This window comes from Typopeltis vanoorti, chromosome 15 (assembly GCF_054136105.1).
Source record: "Typopeltis vanoorti isolate ZY-2024b chromosome 15, IOZ_Tvanoo_1.0, whole genome shotgun sequence".
NCBI classification, from domain to species: Eukaryota; Metazoa; Arthropoda; class Arachnida; order Uropygi; family Thelyphonidae; genus Typopeltis; species Typopeltis vanoorti.
Window position 1 is genome coordinate 109,827,125 of NC_143563.1, and position 17,393 is coordinate 109,844,517.

A 17,393-nucleotide genomic window follows, 5' to 3' on the forward strand; every position below is an offset into this window, starting at 1 on the left:
AATAACAATAACTGTAAGGCCGGTTTTTTCAGCTGGTTCCCGAGTTAGTCGATCTCTGGCACTGGCTAGCGGGTTTTTTCTCCCGGAAACTCGGGTTTTTCATCCCGGAAACTCAAGAAAATCGACCATAGAACCCACACCATTTTCAGACATTAAAAATATTGTGTTAGGGTTAGAGACCACGAGATGGCAGCACTAGCCTGCCGCCTTCTTCACTGTGTACCGATGAATCAGTGATAGCCCTGGGCTAGCTATCTCTCTGATTGGTTTCCAGTGGAGATTGAACTGCCCACTCAGTCTCCAAAAGTTAGATAGGGTAAACGTCCCCGCCTACTACCTATACGGGAACAACATATACGTTGTAAACAATAACTGTTTACAACGTATATTATTATACTATTCATAATGATGATTATTACAGATGTTTCTTTGCAATTTTACACTATATATACAGTATCAATGGATATAATCACTCTATATTGCATACTTTTGTTACAGTTATTACATACATTTGGTTACATATGATACATCTTGGATGGGAACTAATTTCTCTGCTTTCATCCTCTAAGCTTATCTGAGGATGACACCAGTTGGGGTTTTTTTTTTCCCTGTGTTGGGAAGCTATGAAACCTATGATTTGAGAAATTCGAGCGCGCGCACAGACACACACACACACACAATAACTTTGTATGTATTGATGCGTTGCTGAACTGGAAGCCTGAACGAATATATTGAGTTTCATTAAGTTTGTATGGTATTTTGGGTGCATGTTTCTTGTTCATAGTATGTCCTTAGAGCTCTTTTCAGGCTGTTGTAGTTTGTAAGGTTTCTGTATTCAAAAGGTAATTTGTTTATCATGTTTGGGATGTAGAAGTTTCACATGGCCTTTCCATAGCGATTATTGTATTTATATGTTTATATTTATATTTTGGCATAGTTCTTTGTATATTATTGTTTTTAGGCATATGGGAACTATGTCTTTTAACCTGTAATAATAATAATCAAACAGCCGCAATTAATTATTGCACATTTCAACATTTTGCAGCACACCTTCAGCCCCCCCCCCCCCCCCCCCCTGCCTGCTTGCCCCTTAGCGCTCCCTTAAGTAATCAAACCATCCACCAGGGAAGTAGTACTGCCTACTTTGGGAACCACTGCTCTAGAGCCTCAAAAAATTCCTCCACTTCTACCTTAGTAGAGCCTTCTGTGGGACCATAGGCACAAATAAGTCTCATTGTCCAATTCCCCATTCTGATATTTGCCCATATCACTACTTGAGACTGCTTGCCATTCAAGAAGATTAGCCTTGTATTTAGTGTTGAATACTATGGCTACTCCTTCTTTTCCTTGATCGTCATTGCCTTAATATAACATTCTATTTATTGCTCAAAAAAGTCTCACCAGTTTTTGTCTTTTTTGTTTGTCACTCCTGTTATATCGATATGGTACTTATCTAATTCTTCAGCTAGCTCCATTTCTTTGCCATTCAGGCTTCTTATGTTGGAAGTACCGATCTTCAACTCTGGTGATATTGAGTTGGGGTGTGTTCCAGTAGCTGACTTTTCGCTGTTCACCCGTGTTCCCTGATAAAAACAACGGGGGGGGGGGGGGCTTGTTTAACCGGGCGAGCATGAAATTTTGTCATGTTGTACCATCATTTTGTATATTGGTTTAAGCCAATAAGAATACAATTTGGTCAGCTAAATCCCAAATTGCCAGCTTATCCTCGTTCGTTCAGTATCCAGGTAGATACCCGACAGGGTGCACCATGAGAAGGTGAGGATTGGACATTAGGTCAGAGGCGCTGGTCAGTTTCCGCATTCCTTTAAAGGCTATGTGGAGGTCTCCTCTCAGTTATACAGATTTGACCCTTAAGCACCCTGGAATATTCTATCAAGAAGGGATATTTGTGGAACTACAAGGCAGGTGATTACAACTTGCTTTGGAAGAAGCTTAAATCTGTACTATGGCATAAAACACTGCAGGGTAAGGATGTTAGCAGTATTGAACTGTATACCTATGGTAAGGAGGGTTAATCAGGTAGGAGTTAGATGGATGAATAATATCATTAAGCATGAGCTTCAGAAAAAGAAAATGCTGTGAAGGGTAGATAAGGAGAAAGGTGACCAGCAAACTGATGAACAGCACAAGACTCAGACAAGAAAGGTGACCAGTATGGCAAGGAAGGCAATATCAGATTATGAAAAGAATCTAGCATAACAAGCCAGAGGAAATCCCAAAGAGTTCTTTCATTACGTGGCAAGTAAGAGGAAGAATGACTATGGAAGATTAATCTTAAGTGATGATGATCACGAGGAGACAGAAGCAGATAAAATATTTGAGTTACTGAGAGACCACTTTGCAAGGGTATATCATCATAGTGAGATTACTGCTATGTGACAAACACTAATGTGGAAACAGAGGTAGATGAATTGGAGGTTTTTAGGATATTGCAGAATCTCATTATAAACACAGCTGTGGGATCAGATGGGATATCAGCTAGGGTTTTGTGTGAATATGCAAGCTAGCAATGCCTCTGACTAGGCTCTTTAAGTCTCAGGGAGCTTAAGGATCAAAGCTGTATAACTGAGAGGAGACCTCCACATAGCCTTCAAAGGAATGCAGAGAACCGACCAGGGCTTCTGACCTAATGTCTAATCCTCACTCTTTCGTGATGCATCCTGTTAGGTATCTACCTGGATACGGAATGAACGAGGATGGGCTGGCAATTTGGGATTCAGCCAACCAAATTGTACTCTTATTGGCTTAAACAAAAATTTCAAATTATGGTACAACATGGCAGAATTTCATGCCGGCTGGGGTGTTGCCCAGTTAAACAAGGGCAAACAGCGAAAAGAAAGTCAGCTACTGGAACAAATCTTAAAGCACACAGCAACTCAGTACCAGCACTCAAGATCGGTACTATAAACATAAGATTTGTTGAATGGCAAAGAAATGGAACTAGCTGAGGAATTGGATAAGTACCAGATTGACATAATAGGGGTGACTGAAACAAAAAAGACGAAAACTGATGATATCTTTCTGAGCAATAAGTACAAAATGTTATATTCAGGTAATGACAATCAAGGAAAAGAAGGAGTAGCCATAGTATTTAACACTAAATATGAGGCTAATCTTCTTCAATAGCAGACAATCTCAAGTAGAGTGATGTGAGCAAATATGAGAATCGGGAACTGGACAATGAGACTTATTTGTGCCTATGTGCCCACAGAAAGTTCCACTAAGGTAGAAGTGGAGGAATTTTTTGAGGCTTTAGAGAAAGCCACAACTGACACAATGAAAAAAGGAAAAGTTGGTCCTTGTTGGGGATCTAAATAGCAGAGTAGGAAATGATTGTCAGACAAAAAAAAATTTAGAAAATTTGGCGAAAAGAGCAAAGCTAATAATAATGGCAAATACCTGTTGGATTTCTGCTCAGTATATGGACTGGTTAATACAATGTATGAACATAAACATTGTATTAACTATCATATCCTGTACACCCCTTGAGGGTACATGTCAGGAATTTGATGATGATGATGATGATGATAGAATATTCCTCATGTTTTATTCACGCAATGTTCCACCTCTCTCAATCTCCGAAGTCAATACTGCATGGTCTCTTTCATCAATAGGATGCTATGTGGTCACCTTGGTTATGGATAGCTCTTCTGATTTTATGACCAGGTCCAGTACTCTCCCACCCCTAGTTCCTTCCATCACATGCTGCCTGAAATAATTATCTCTTAGCAGGTGTATAAATTCTATTTCCTTTCTGCCATGTGATCTTTATTCCTTCCAATCTATATCTCCATAGTTAAAGTCCCCCATAATTACATGACCTTTACTCATTGTTGTAATTTGGTGATGTATGTGTCCCAGATCATCTGTGGAACTCCCTTGCCTATAGCAAAATGTATATTTTGTCTTACTGGCCTTAATCTCACATTAGATTGCTTCAAAGGCACAGTCACCCTCCCACCTGTCTCCTGTTCTTTTTGGTTGCAATTTACCTGCTATCATCAGCAGTACTCCCCCCCCCCCCATTCTATCTTCTCTGTCTTCCCTGAAAATACCAAATCCTTCACATTTAATCTCTGTAACTTTTGGTGAGGTTGCACTAACCAACACCAAAAACTCCTCCCTCTTGTTCCTGATACTTCTGGCATTAGTATATAGAAACTGCAGCATCCCTTTAATCCTTCACTCTCCTGTATTTTCTGAATTTACTACCATATTCAATATTTTTGCTTGAGAGACTAGATTGCTTACTTGGTCATTCTCACACTCACTCGCTTAATGTATGCTTTCACACAAACTCACTTGCTAGCACCCTAATTGCTTAAGTTTCCCTGAATTTGCATGTCAGCATGATCAGTGAACAAAACTCTCTCCAGACACTTAACACCAAAACCATTCAGATGCAGTCCATCCACATTGTAGAAATTCTTCTTTCCATCAAATAGAGATCACAGATCCACAAATTCTACATCATTCCTTTTACACAATCTACATATAGACTCATCGGCTATTAGTGCCCTCCTCCTCTATTCGTCTCTGTCTTAGCATGGTAGGAGACTTACAATCTTCACCTTCTTGCTCTTCAGTTTTGCTTTTCTAACAACTCCTTTACATCCTTCCTCATAGCATACTTCTTGCCTCTGAAATCATGTCTACCAACCAGATTACAGGATAAGAAGGAATATGTTTGTTTCCTGAACAGCTGGAGAGTTCTTTGGGAAACTGGGGAAAGATATTCCAGAGAACAGAGACATATGGAATGAAATGAAAACAGAATCAGAAGTTCAGTATGTTTTGAAGCAATGGAGTGCCATTTGGCAACTGTTTTTATCTTTATATGTTTACAGGAATGGGGATGCCAATTTGGTGAAGCAGCACTTATGAAATACCTATGGAAAATGGGATAATGCAGAAATATATCTTTGAGAAAGTAATTGGAGGAATTCTGAGAAAGATCATCTCTTAAGTGGAGTGTCCTCTTCTGGATAGCATCAAGCATTTGTTGTGAATTTTATTTTCTTATCTGTACAACAGAAAGTGATGCCAAGTTTTTTACAGTCTGGGTGGTTTGACTTTGCATGTGATGTGGCTGTACTAGGAAAGACTAATGTGTAAGTCTGTAAAACCGTACTTGTAAAACCAAACTATGTTTGGTTTTACAAGTCAGTCCAAAAAGAGAAATCTGATCATGAAATGAGATCTTTCTTGCAAGAAATAAGATAGGACTGTTTTGGTCGCATTGAAGTTTACTACGTTATTCTTATCCACTTCACTTAAATGGTAAGGAATGTAATGTAATAATTGTAATAATAATCAAGGCACCTTTTGATACTCAAAAGGTGCCTTGATTCTTTTATTGTATTTCGGTTATTCCTCTTAAGAAAAACTGAAGTTTAGCTACATATTACCACAAATTGCTAAATTCTTACTTTCTTCCTGAATTTTAGTGAAACTTAGTACATATGTGTGTTCAAAGTCAGCTTCATGTTCATAAGAAGGAAACCAGACAGAAAATTCAACTTCATAGCTTGATTAACATAATACTGTGGAACAGCAAGTGAGCCATATACTGAATAATCACTGCTGTGTCCAAACTAATGTGCATAATACAGAATTTCTCCCTTTCGGTTACTTAAGTTTTATATACAGTGAGCCTTTGTAGCTCAGTTAGTCATGATGTGATACCCTCAGTTGGAAAGTCCTACTTTGAAATTGTTTAAGACAAAGAATCTTCATAAACAGCTTTTCACCTGAAGGTGAATTAGTTGGTATGATACAGATGATTTTTTTTCATCCCATTGAACAGACAAACCATCCAGAAGATCTGTGTAATTTACTGACAAAATTCATTACACCCAATAGCAGTATTCAAGTATAAACACCACCAGAAGAAAATAATTTGATCTTAAAAAAATAATAATAAAATCCGTATTGTAGAAGCAATGTAATTGTTTGTACATCACTTTACAGCATTAATTTGCCAACAATCTGGAGGGTGGTCATTCTAAGATCACATTTAGCCTGATTTCTCTGAATTAGCTTTGTTTTTACCTGTTCTCCCCCTCCCCTCCAGAGAGGTACCTTGGTAGGACGTTTGATAGTTCCTTTGCAGTTACAATTTGAATTGTTTTTACAGACACACAGCACTCAATCCAGTTGAGTGCTGCGTGTCTAACTAAATTACATATATCATTTTGTGTTAGTTAATTTTAATTAATTTATCCTGTAACAAGTATCAAATTCCTTCTTAAAACTGTTGATTTTACCATTAATGTTGAGTTTTCAACATTAATGGTAAAATGATTTTTTTTTTGTTAATTACCAAAAAAAAAAAAAAAAAAAAATCACAAAACAGGTACACTGGTGGCTTAATCTTTCTCTTATCTTTAACTTGTTAAATTCTTATAGCTAACATTACACCATTCCTCCATTAAGCTAATGAATCTTCTCTGATTATGTTTAAATTCTCTTGTCATCTGTTAAATTATCTGTGACCAAAGTATTAATGGACTGTAATCTGATGATACAGTACTCCTCTGTAATGACAAGGAGAACTAGGACAAATTCTTGACAAAATTAACAAGATCGTTAAGAACAGAGGACTTCAGCTCATTCCTAGCAAGACAAAGATTATGGTTCTCAAAGGAAATACAGACAGGGAAGCTCCTGAGAAACAAGTGTACCTTAATGGAGAAAGAATTGCTGTTCAGAAGACATCAGAAGGAGATTAGGAATGGCTAAAACAACTGTCAGAGACTGGTAGAAAATCTGGAAGGATGGATCTATCTCCATGGGAATGAAGTTGAGGATTTTGGATGCAGCAGTTTTTCCAACAGCAACTTATGGGTGTGAGGCTTAGAACCTCAATAAGCCTGATAGGAAAAGGATATCTGCTTTTGAGATGTGGTATTACAGAAGGTTGTTGTGGATATAACATTGAAAGGCAGACAAATGGGTGTATCTAGAAATGATCGGTAGAACTTTAAGGCTCCTTATGGATATTGACAGAAGAAAGTTGAAATACTTTGGACACATTGAGAGGATGGAAGGAAGACTTCTCAGAACAGTAATAGAAGGTCAAGTTCCTGAAGAAGAAAAAAGAGGCAGGGAGTAGACTATCAGTGAGATGGGTGGATGGTGTGTCCAGAGTGACTGATCTTCAGAGATTTTGAAGCCTTCAGAAAAGCATATAACAGACCACTTGGCGAAGACTGGTGTGGCACATCACCATGCATCTGAGTGACCATTATGACATCTGTTGATGTCCAATGAACAGTGAATGAATGGAATCTGATATCAGGATGACTAGAGATATATACAACTTTATTAATTTTACGAATGAAACCTCTTTTTTAAACCTGCAATCCCAAGCTTTACTTGTTTCCCCACCAGCATTATTCCTGGATTTAAAATTTCCCGTTAACCAGAATACAAAAGTCATACTTATTAACTCGGTTCCCTTTCCACTCTTCAAATTTAAAACATCATCCTGTGAAGAACTGATATCAGAATAATGGACTATTCTACTTAGCTTCATGTTATCAATAAAGAAATTTTTTCTTAATGTTTGAACCCAAATCTTCAACATATTGAACAAGGTTTATAATGCTGAATCCTTGGGTATTCCACTCCTAGCAAAACACTACTTGTATGTCAACTAATTTTCCACCTCTCTCAATAAATAATCATCAATAAAATGCATCAAAATAGCATGTTAATCAACAGGTTCTTAAGTAGACCACTATTAAAAGCTTTGCTGAAATCCAAAGCTATTTTTCCTCACCATCCCTTCACATAAAGTAAGCTAGTTACAAACTTAAAGATTAAAAATTTCAGAACTAGTGTCCAGGTGATTGCATACCATATGATTCCTAATTAACTTTCCATTACTGTCTGTAAAGACTTACTTTTCTGTAATTCTCCACTTTATTGCCTGAACTTTCCTTATGAATTGAAGGGAATAGTCTCTTTATATGCCATTCCTTTTCATGAAATATTCTGTGTTAAAGAATAACTGGGTGTTTACAATTTACTAAGGGTTGAGCAGCATTCATCAAGGGAAAAAATATATATTCTAGATTAAAATCCTTTTTTTTTCTGTATTATAAATGTATTTATTTGTTGCAGTTCTTGGAGAAAAGTTCTTAAAATACATGGATGCTTTTCGACCATTTTTGGCTTTAGGATTGAAAAATTTTGCAGAATATCAGGTATGTACCAGGTAGTAATTCCTTTGCCATTTTCATATAATAACACATGAAATTATTCATGTCTTGTATCTGATTTAATTTTTTTTTTGTTTGTTTGTTTCAGGTCTGTAGTGCTGCAGTAGGGTTAACTGGTGATATTTGCCGTGCCCTAGGTTCAAAAGTCCTTCCTTACTGTGATGAGATTATGGCTATGCTTATGGAAAATTTAGGGGTAAGGTAATAAGTGTAATGACTTTTTTCAGTTGCTTAATTATAAAGTGTACTATATGTACATCTGCATAGTTTTTATTGCTCTCTCTCTCTCTCTCTCTCTCTCCTGCTTTAAGCTGATACTTTTTGACAATCCTACTTGTGAGGTAACCTTTCTTTTGTGGTGCTAACCCTTTTCATTCTTCCTTTTAATAATCATCTGATCAATTATTGATGAAATAATAAAAGTAAACAAAATGGAAAAGTGCAAAAATGCAAATGAAAAATTAAGAATAACGATATGCTGCTACTATTTTATTAGCAGAAATAAATGCTGTAATCTGAAAAGGAAAATACGAGGATATTCACAAAAAAAAAAGTTGTTAGAAAATCCATAAGATGTAAATTTGAAATGAAAGAGGAAATAACCTGAACAAGTTAGTAAGATGAAGTATTTAAATTATACAAATTAAAGAAAATTATAAAACCAGCCAGTAATAATTGGATCCAACAATGAAAATAAAATGGAAAAAATCACATAGAAAGAATGCAGCACAACACATGGGCAGAGGAAATAAAGAATTGATATGAATGGGGGAAAAGAAGCAGAGTAAGACTATGGCAGGTATTGTTTTGAAAGCAGCTGACTTAATAGTGAAAGATTTTACATCTCCGTGGTTTCACACCACATAATAGAAATCTTCTACTGTTTAGTGCCAGATGGGATTTAAATCCACAGTTTGGTTGGAAAGTAGTGATGCTATATACTCAGTCAACAAGGCCAGACTGGCTGGTCATGTTTGGATGTAGATGCTTGACACACATAAATAATTAAATATATACGAGGATGGTCTGAAAAGTTCTCAGCCTCGGCCATGGATGCCAACACTATCGGTAAGATTTTTTTTTTTTTTTTTCTCTCCCTAAGTTGGTATATCTGTCATAAGCATTCATGTGAAATTGCAAGTCATTCAGCAAAAGTGTTGTCTGTATCCCTTGAAATTCATAAAATTGAGTATAAATTGGTTATAAAATTCTTTGTATAATAAAATTAGTTTAATCCTTTATCCAAGTGTGAGCAAACAAAGTTTGCGCCTGAAGTATCTTCAGGACTAGGGTAAAGTGATACAACACCAGGGCAACTCGTTGCAAAGGTGGAGAAAGCTACCAACACTCCTAACTCAGTATCTCCTATAATGCAAAACACATCTCCTTGCGGATATGTCTAATGTTATGCATTAAAGGAAGGGCCACTACCCAGACTAGTTTCGACCTTTATTGAGGTCTCTTCAGTGGGAGCCAGGCCCTAGTGGAAATACCAGGCAGAAGCATTAGCAGGTCATCTCTACCTATAGGAGTTGCCAAATGGTGTGCCACCCTTTTTTAATAAATTACTCTGGATTTAGAGAAAGATGTTGAAAGTTTATTTTTTCAATTGGTTAGAGTATAATAAAATTAGTTTAATCCTTTATCCAAGTGTGAGCAAACAAAGTTTGTGCCTGAAGTATCTTCAGGACTAGGGTAAAGTGATACAACACCAGGGCAACTCGTTGCAAAGGTGGAGAAAGCTACCAACACTCCTAACTCAGTATCTCCTATAATGCAAAACACATCTCCTTGCGGATATGTCTAATGTTATGCATTAAAGGAAGGGCCACTACCCAGACTAGTTTCGACCTTTATTGAGGTCTCTTCAGTGGGAGCCAGGCCCTAGTGGAAATACCAGGCAGAAGCATTAGCAGGTCATCTCTACCCTATAGGAGTTGCCAAATGGTGTGCCACCCTTTTTTAATAAATTACTCTGGATTTAGAGAAAGATGTTGAAAGTTTATTTTTTCACTTGGTTAGAGTATAATAAAATTAGTTTAATCCTTTATCCTTAAAATAAACTTTCAACATCTTTCTCTAAATCCAGAGTAATTTATTAAAAAAGGGTGGCACACCATTTGGCAACTCCTATAGGTAGAGATGACCTGCTAATGCTTCTGCCTGGTATTTCCACTAGGGCCTGGCTCCCACTGAAGAGACCTCAATAAAGGTCGAAACTAGTCTGGGTAGTGGCCCTTCCTTTAATGCATAACATTAGACATATCCGCAAGGAGATGTGTTTTGCATTATAGGAGATACTGAGTTAGGAGTGTTGGTAGCTTTCTCCACCTTTGCAACGAGTTGCCCTGGTGTTGTATCACTTTACCCTAGTCCTGAAGATACTTCAGGCGCAAACTTTGTTTGCTCACACTTGGATAAAGGATTAAACTAATTTTATTATACTCTAACCAAGTGAAAAAATAAACTTTCAAAATTCTTTGTAAAAGAAGGTTTAGCACCAAAAGAAATTCATTCGAAGTTCATAAAAGTTAATGGGCACTCTTTTCCTTCGTTTTCGACAATTAAGAAATGGGCTGCTGAGTTTAAATGTGGCCATACCAGCCTTGAAGATGATCCACGTGAAGGGCATCCAAAAAGTGTAACAACACCAGAAATCATTGATCAAGTGCACAATATGGTATTGGATGACCGTTGAGTCAAAGTGCATGAAATCGCTGAGGCTATAAGCATTTCAAAAGAACGTGTAGGATATATTTTGCATGAAGAATTGCAAATGAAAAAGCTTTGCGCACGATGGGTGCCACGCTTGCTCACAGCCGATGAAAAACCCACTCGCATGAAAATCTCTGAACATTGCTTGGAGCATTTTAACAAGAATAAAACTTATTTTGTGCATCGATTTATTACTATGGATGAGACTTGGATTCACGATTACACACCAGAATCCAAACAGTGGACAGAACCTGGTTGTTCAGCACCAAAGGAGACAATGCGGTTCCATCAGCAGGAAAGGGCATGGCATCGGTGTTTTGGGATACTATTTTGTTTATTAATTATCTTGAAAAGTAAAACAATAACTGGGGAATGTTATTCCGATCTTTTAACAGACTAGAAGAAAAAAATCATCTTTCATCAGGACAATACCTGCCTGCAAAGATGTTTTGGCAATGGGAAAATTAAGGGGTCTCCGCTATGAATTGTTTGGACATCAACCCTATTCCGATTTGGCTCCTATCTCTTCCCAAAACTAAATCTCCTTCACTGGTCAGTGTTTTTCTTTGCATCAAGAGGTGATTGCAGGTGTAGAGGGGTATTTTGCAGACCTTGCTGAGAATCACTTCAGGGATGGGATAATGGTGCTGGAGCATTGCTGGAATAAATGTATTAGTCTTAAGAGAGATAATGTTAAAAAATAAAAATAATTTTGAAATTATAAATTCGTGTTTTTTCATTGTTAGATCGAGAACTTTTCAGACCACCCTTGTGTGTATGTATGTATTTATTTAAAGCATAAAAAAATAGTTTTTTTTTTTCCTACGGAGGAGCTTGCTATAGTGAATTTCCTTTCAAATATAGCTTTCATCTATAGGGTTTTGGTTAAGACTGTAGTAGTTGGATATATTTAGCCATAATGATGTTTGCTGTAGTGAGTCTGGTGTGTGTGTGTGTGTGTGTATTATTTTTTTTTACCTCTTCACAATAAAAGTTTAATCATTGATTTCATCAAGCATTTTTGAATCTAGAAATAGTTTAACAACAAATTACTGTGGAGTGCCTTGTGCTTTTGTAACTGTTCGCTTAAAATATGAGTTGCAATTGCAGCATAGTCATTATTTCAGTTTTTTTTTTTTTTTATTATTATATACTGGTTCCGGACTGGTAGGCCGGTTCTCCTTGAATTCTGATGACTTGAATTTTGAAGACTCAGAAGGGGGTATCTTTCCCCTGGCGCCTCCCCCCCTCAAGTTCCGGACTGGTAGACCGGTTCTCTTTGAATTCTGATGACTCGGAAGGGTTTCAGCCTCCCCCCATCTGAGTTTTCGGCACCCAACCCCCTGAGTTCTGGACTGGTAGGCCTGTTCTCTTCGAATTCTGATGACTTGAATTTTGAAGTCTCGACACTCAGGGTAGCCCTGAGTTTCAAAACATTACAAAAAATGTGACACAAAAACGTTAATAAAAAAGCCTTATCATTTTATATTATAGAGTAGATATATATTGAAGTATTGTGACATTGCAGTGAAGTTAGCATTTTGCTTTTGTGTTTGGTAAATTTAAGAAATTATTATTAAATTACTAGTTTTGTACAAAATTTTCATGTACTTCCTCAGTTAGAGAAACAAATAAGCAAAAAAAAGTATGCATGGTGAGATTTCTGAATTAACTGTTATTATTCAAATTTAATGTATGCTTAACTTTGATAATCATAGCTATGTCAGGCTCATGGCTCATTGTGGCAATGTGCTGTTTAACGTCTCTCATAGCCTAATTCATTATTATGCAGGTTTTTTTATATACTTTTAAGTTGTATTGTTTTTAAACAGGAGAGTATTGAACTTAGACCTATAGGAGTTGCCAGGCATTAATCAACATATTATCTTTGTAAATTTCTGTCTCCACATGTAGGGAAAACATCAATGTATCCCCAAAACTCCAAAGACTTAATAGACAAAAGGCATTAAACTGGATTCCACAGGCATCATGGTGGGCTTGAATGTCACAAGAAAGAAGTCTTCAACTTCAACTCCCATTCCACAGTTGCTCCCAGATTCTCAGCCTCCTCATTTTTCTTACAATGTAGTCCAAAATGCATAACCATAATCATGCATCAAATACTGAATGGGAACCTTTATTATTTGCCCATAGTGTCGGCCAATGCAGTCAAGAATACAAATTTGATATAGTTGGTGAATTACCCGGAATATGTACAACCTATCTTGGTTTAATATGTTACCTCTAATAGTCAGCAGTCATTTGCAAGAATCCACAAATTATAAATCAATAATATGTATAAAGATATCGTGAGCAGAATTTCAAAGATCTAATTTGAAATGAAACAGCTATATTTTTGTTTTACATCTGGTAATTTCTTCCAAATACCCCCCCCCCCCCCCAACCAGTAGTAAAAACTTCCCGCTGTGTATACGTAATCCACCACATGTACTGTAATGCTGTTAGTGTATTCTATCTTTTAAATTTTAGCTTACTTTGGTTGACAGTGATCTAATTAAGGATTGTAGTTTAAAGAAAAGATAAAAATGCTTTTTCAGCACAGTAACTCCCATTAATAGTATTAAAATGTAAGGTGTGAATTTTATTGCTGATTTATAATCGTGAGTTTTGTAGATGATACATGACCTTAAAGTGAATTGTTTAATCAGGCTCTAAGGCAGAGTTGATTACAGTTTAATAACTTGGTATTGATGACAATGCATTTTGCTGAAAGAACTGAGTTTTGAATCCCATCTAGAATACAAAGTACCTTCATTAGGACTTTTCATATGAAAGTAAATTACTTGGTCACATCCTGTAGAGAGGAACTAAATCCTTATTGTAGCATTGAGCATAAAACAAAATCAATTTTGATCCTGTAGGAAGACAAAATGCAGTTATTTGTAAGATTTTGGTATGTAATTTTCTAACAGATGAACTACTCGTTTAATAATGAATGAAATTAGGTTTCAGTTAATTTATTTTTCTTCTATCTCCATTCACTAATCAAGACTATGTGGCCTGTTACTTTGTCCATTTGGTTTGTAATTCACCATTTTATTTTAAAAATGTACTTTTATTATTTTGAAATCCTCATTGTTAAAAACATTTTATTTTGTTGCAGAATTCAGTTGTTCATCGCTCAGTAAAACCACAAATTTTATCAGTTTTTGGTGATATAGCTTTAGCAGTTGGATCAGAATTTAGGAAATATTTAGACATTGTACTGCAAACACTTATGCAAGCTTCACAAACTCAAGTTGAAAAGGTAAAGTGCTTTATATATATATTTAACATTTAATAAAAAAAAAAGATTGTTTTAAAATAAACCTAATAATTTATTCTGGTCATTAAATAATATATTTAGAGGTGTTTAATTTTAAGGAGGTGAAACACAATCTCCACTTTTTCAGATATCATTTACAAAGAATAATGAGATCTTCCTGAATAGTATTAATGAAAACTTTGTACAGGGTGCAGTTTTAAAAGTATTAATCCACAAACCTAACTTCTAGTATATACAATGAAACCTAATGGCTATGATTAAGCAAGCTTGCAAGTCAACTAAGCAACTACAGCCACTATTCTTCCAGACATATGTCTAAAGTAGCAGTATAATAATTTGTAGAGGAGATGGATGAAATTTAAGGCTTGGAAAGGAATTTATTACATATTCCATATCCTTGCCAATTTGAAATTATCTAAAACAATAACCAAGACAAAGATTACAAGCACTAAAAAATATGGAAACCCTGCAAAAACATTACACTAACCCCTTTATGAACTTATATGTATGTATGGTCAGAATTTCAACTTAATGTCAATTTTTATCTCCAATCTGCAAAATCTTATTTATTTTTTCCTAACAGAAATCCAACAATCAGGCTCATCAATTCCCAACTACACTTTTATTCTTTTATCTCAAAGTCAGAATATAACTCTTCTTGGTGCATATTCAACAGCAGAAAGTATCCAACATGGATCCTCTTACTGATCTTTGACTACAGATCTTTTTAACTCATTTTATGAAATTTATCTTCTCTACCACTTTCCTACTGCCAATCTTTCTGCATGTTTCCTTTTTTATTTTTTTTTTAATCTTTATTTTCTTCTGTAGAAGTTTCTTAATATTAACCAAGATCACCTTCCTCACCATTGTTAGTGTTTATTTTTCCAATTCCCCGGTCTTCTCTGAATCAAATGAAAAGTTTGCAGCAGCAGTCAGCCACTACTCCTTTGAAATTAAATTCCAAGCTTAGGGAACAAAGTTTTCATCATCTTCATTCCCTCTGCTGTCGTTTGGAAAATTCACCTTAAGTACATCTGACCTGCAGATCTTCAAATTCGATGTTACCAAATTCCCTCTTCAACTTTTCTATCCATCCACAGTATTAGAGTACTATAACATAAACAGCATCTCTGCATAGCATCCAGTCAGCAATGATGATGCCCTTTGTTTGAAAAGACCTCAGTTCAAATCTCATCCAAAATGTGAAACTTTCTTAGGACTTTTCTGCTGAGAAACTTTTTGTCCTAAAAATCAGGCCAACTGCCTAGAACACATGCAGTTAACAGACATAATATGCTCACCTCATAACCTTAGCATCTCATGAGATTACCATATTTATGAAACCTCTGAAACCATTTTTACATTTGTTTTAAAAACTAAAAGTAATTTAATTTATTCTAAAAATAAAATATTCCATTATGCTGACATCTTTGAGCAATACTGACATTATGATATAAATTAAAGATACCAAGAAATTATATACTTGGTTTAATCCTCTATCCAAGTGTAAGCAAAGTTTGCGCCTGAAGTATTTTCAGGACTTCTGCATTACTTCAACCTTGGTATCACATTGGTTCTGGCTCCTGCTGATTAGACCTCAATAAAGGTGGAAACCAGTCTGTGTAGTGACTCTTCCCATAATGCATAGCATTATATATGTTTCTTCAAGTGATATGAAGTCATATCACCTTTACCACGAGTTGCCCCAGGCCTGAAAATACTTCAGATACAAACTTTGTTTGCTTACACTTGGATAAAGGATTAAACTAAGTATATAATTTCTTGGTATCTTTAATTTATAGTATAACAAGTGAAAAAGCTTTCAACAACTGACATTATGATACTCAGAATGTGAAGGTACAATGCTGAATGAAATGAAAATTCCCTATTCTTTTTAAAGTGATTCTGTTTGCAGACATTATTTCTCAGAGAATTCAAATTAAATCCTAATTCAAAGATAATACAAGGTAAATAAAACAATCAGTTAATCAGTAACACTGCTATGAGCTAAAAAAAATATATCAAATGGAAAATTAATCACCTTTGGTATGTGCTGAGGATGAGCATCTCCCAATCCTCTGGGATCAATTAGTCGAGCACATACGCTGTTCATTCACAATATGACGTTGTACAAGATCCAACTTTTGAGATTTAAGCTACTCTATATTCACTTATAAGGACCTCATAAACACAAGGACAGAGATGAATGTTTGTATTCTGCAATCAGCAAAAGATCAGAAATAGGATCATTGAAGCTAAATCCATTTCATTGTTAAGAATAAAAATTCTAATTCTTATATAAAATAAATACTAAAAATTTCATGTTTATTTATTCAGTATTTAAATAAATTATAATTTTTGTCTAAGTACCAAAAGCAAAATAACTAATTGAGTAAATACTGACAATTCCAAAAGGCGTCACCTAACTATGTCTACTCATGGCATGCTATCAACACTAGACATAGTCCATTGGAACAAGGCAAGAGTCCTTCACAAAAGTTGGTTCCTCGTGGAATGGCTTTATAAAGAAACATGAAACTTTACGTCACTCTCCTAACTTAAACAGATCCGATGGTCTACATCTATCCCTTTTGTGGGAGATAGTACTTTTTAAATCAGCTAATCTTTCCTAACTTTATTTTATTTGCATGTGTGTGTATTTTTTTATAATTTTTATTAATTTTTTTAATAAGTTAAGAAATTTAAATGATGTTTTTTGGTTATCTTACATTAGCTATTTAGGTGGTGCCTTTTTGAATTGTCAGTTATCATTTGATTAATTTTTTTATAATTACTGAAGATGCTTTTAATACTTGGCGAAAATTATACTAATAAAATAATATTTTACGTGGGTTTATTCCAGTAGTATAATTTATTTAGCTATGCCTTCACGGTATTTCCATATTTAAACAAATATTCAGTATTTGTTACAGTGTTTTTTCCATACTCTGCAAAGTTTGATACCCCTTGATATTTACCCCAATTCCAGTAAATTTCTCTCTACAGTTGATATGTAAATAATTTGGACCAACTCTGCTCACATGTTCTAGAAGGCTTAAAACGGCATATGTTTCAGATATTTTCATTTTTAAAATGCTTCTGTCTATGATGCCATATGCTCACTCTCCTAATTTTCACAGCGC

At 35.5% G+C, this 17,393-nt stretch overlaps 1 protein-coding gene across 2 annotated transcripts in view; it reads left to right on the forward strand.

Annotated features, from left to right (window-relative positions):
- Positions 1-17,393, forward strand: part of Fs(2)Ket (Importin subunit beta Fs(2)Ket) — a 302,779-nt gene that overhangs the window by 205,902 nt on the left and 79,484 nt on the right. For both annotated transcript variants that reach the window (XM_090405664.1, XM_090405665.1), the window contains exons 14-16: positions 8,149-8,231; positions 8,335-8,442; positions 14,086-14,229. In XM_090405664.1, the coding sequence (XP_090261790.1) occupies positions 8,149-8,231; positions 8,335-8,442; positions 14,086-14,229 (335 nt within the window). The remainder of the gene's footprint in view (positions 1-8,148; positions 8,232-8,334; positions 8,443-14,085; positions 14,230-17,393) is intronic.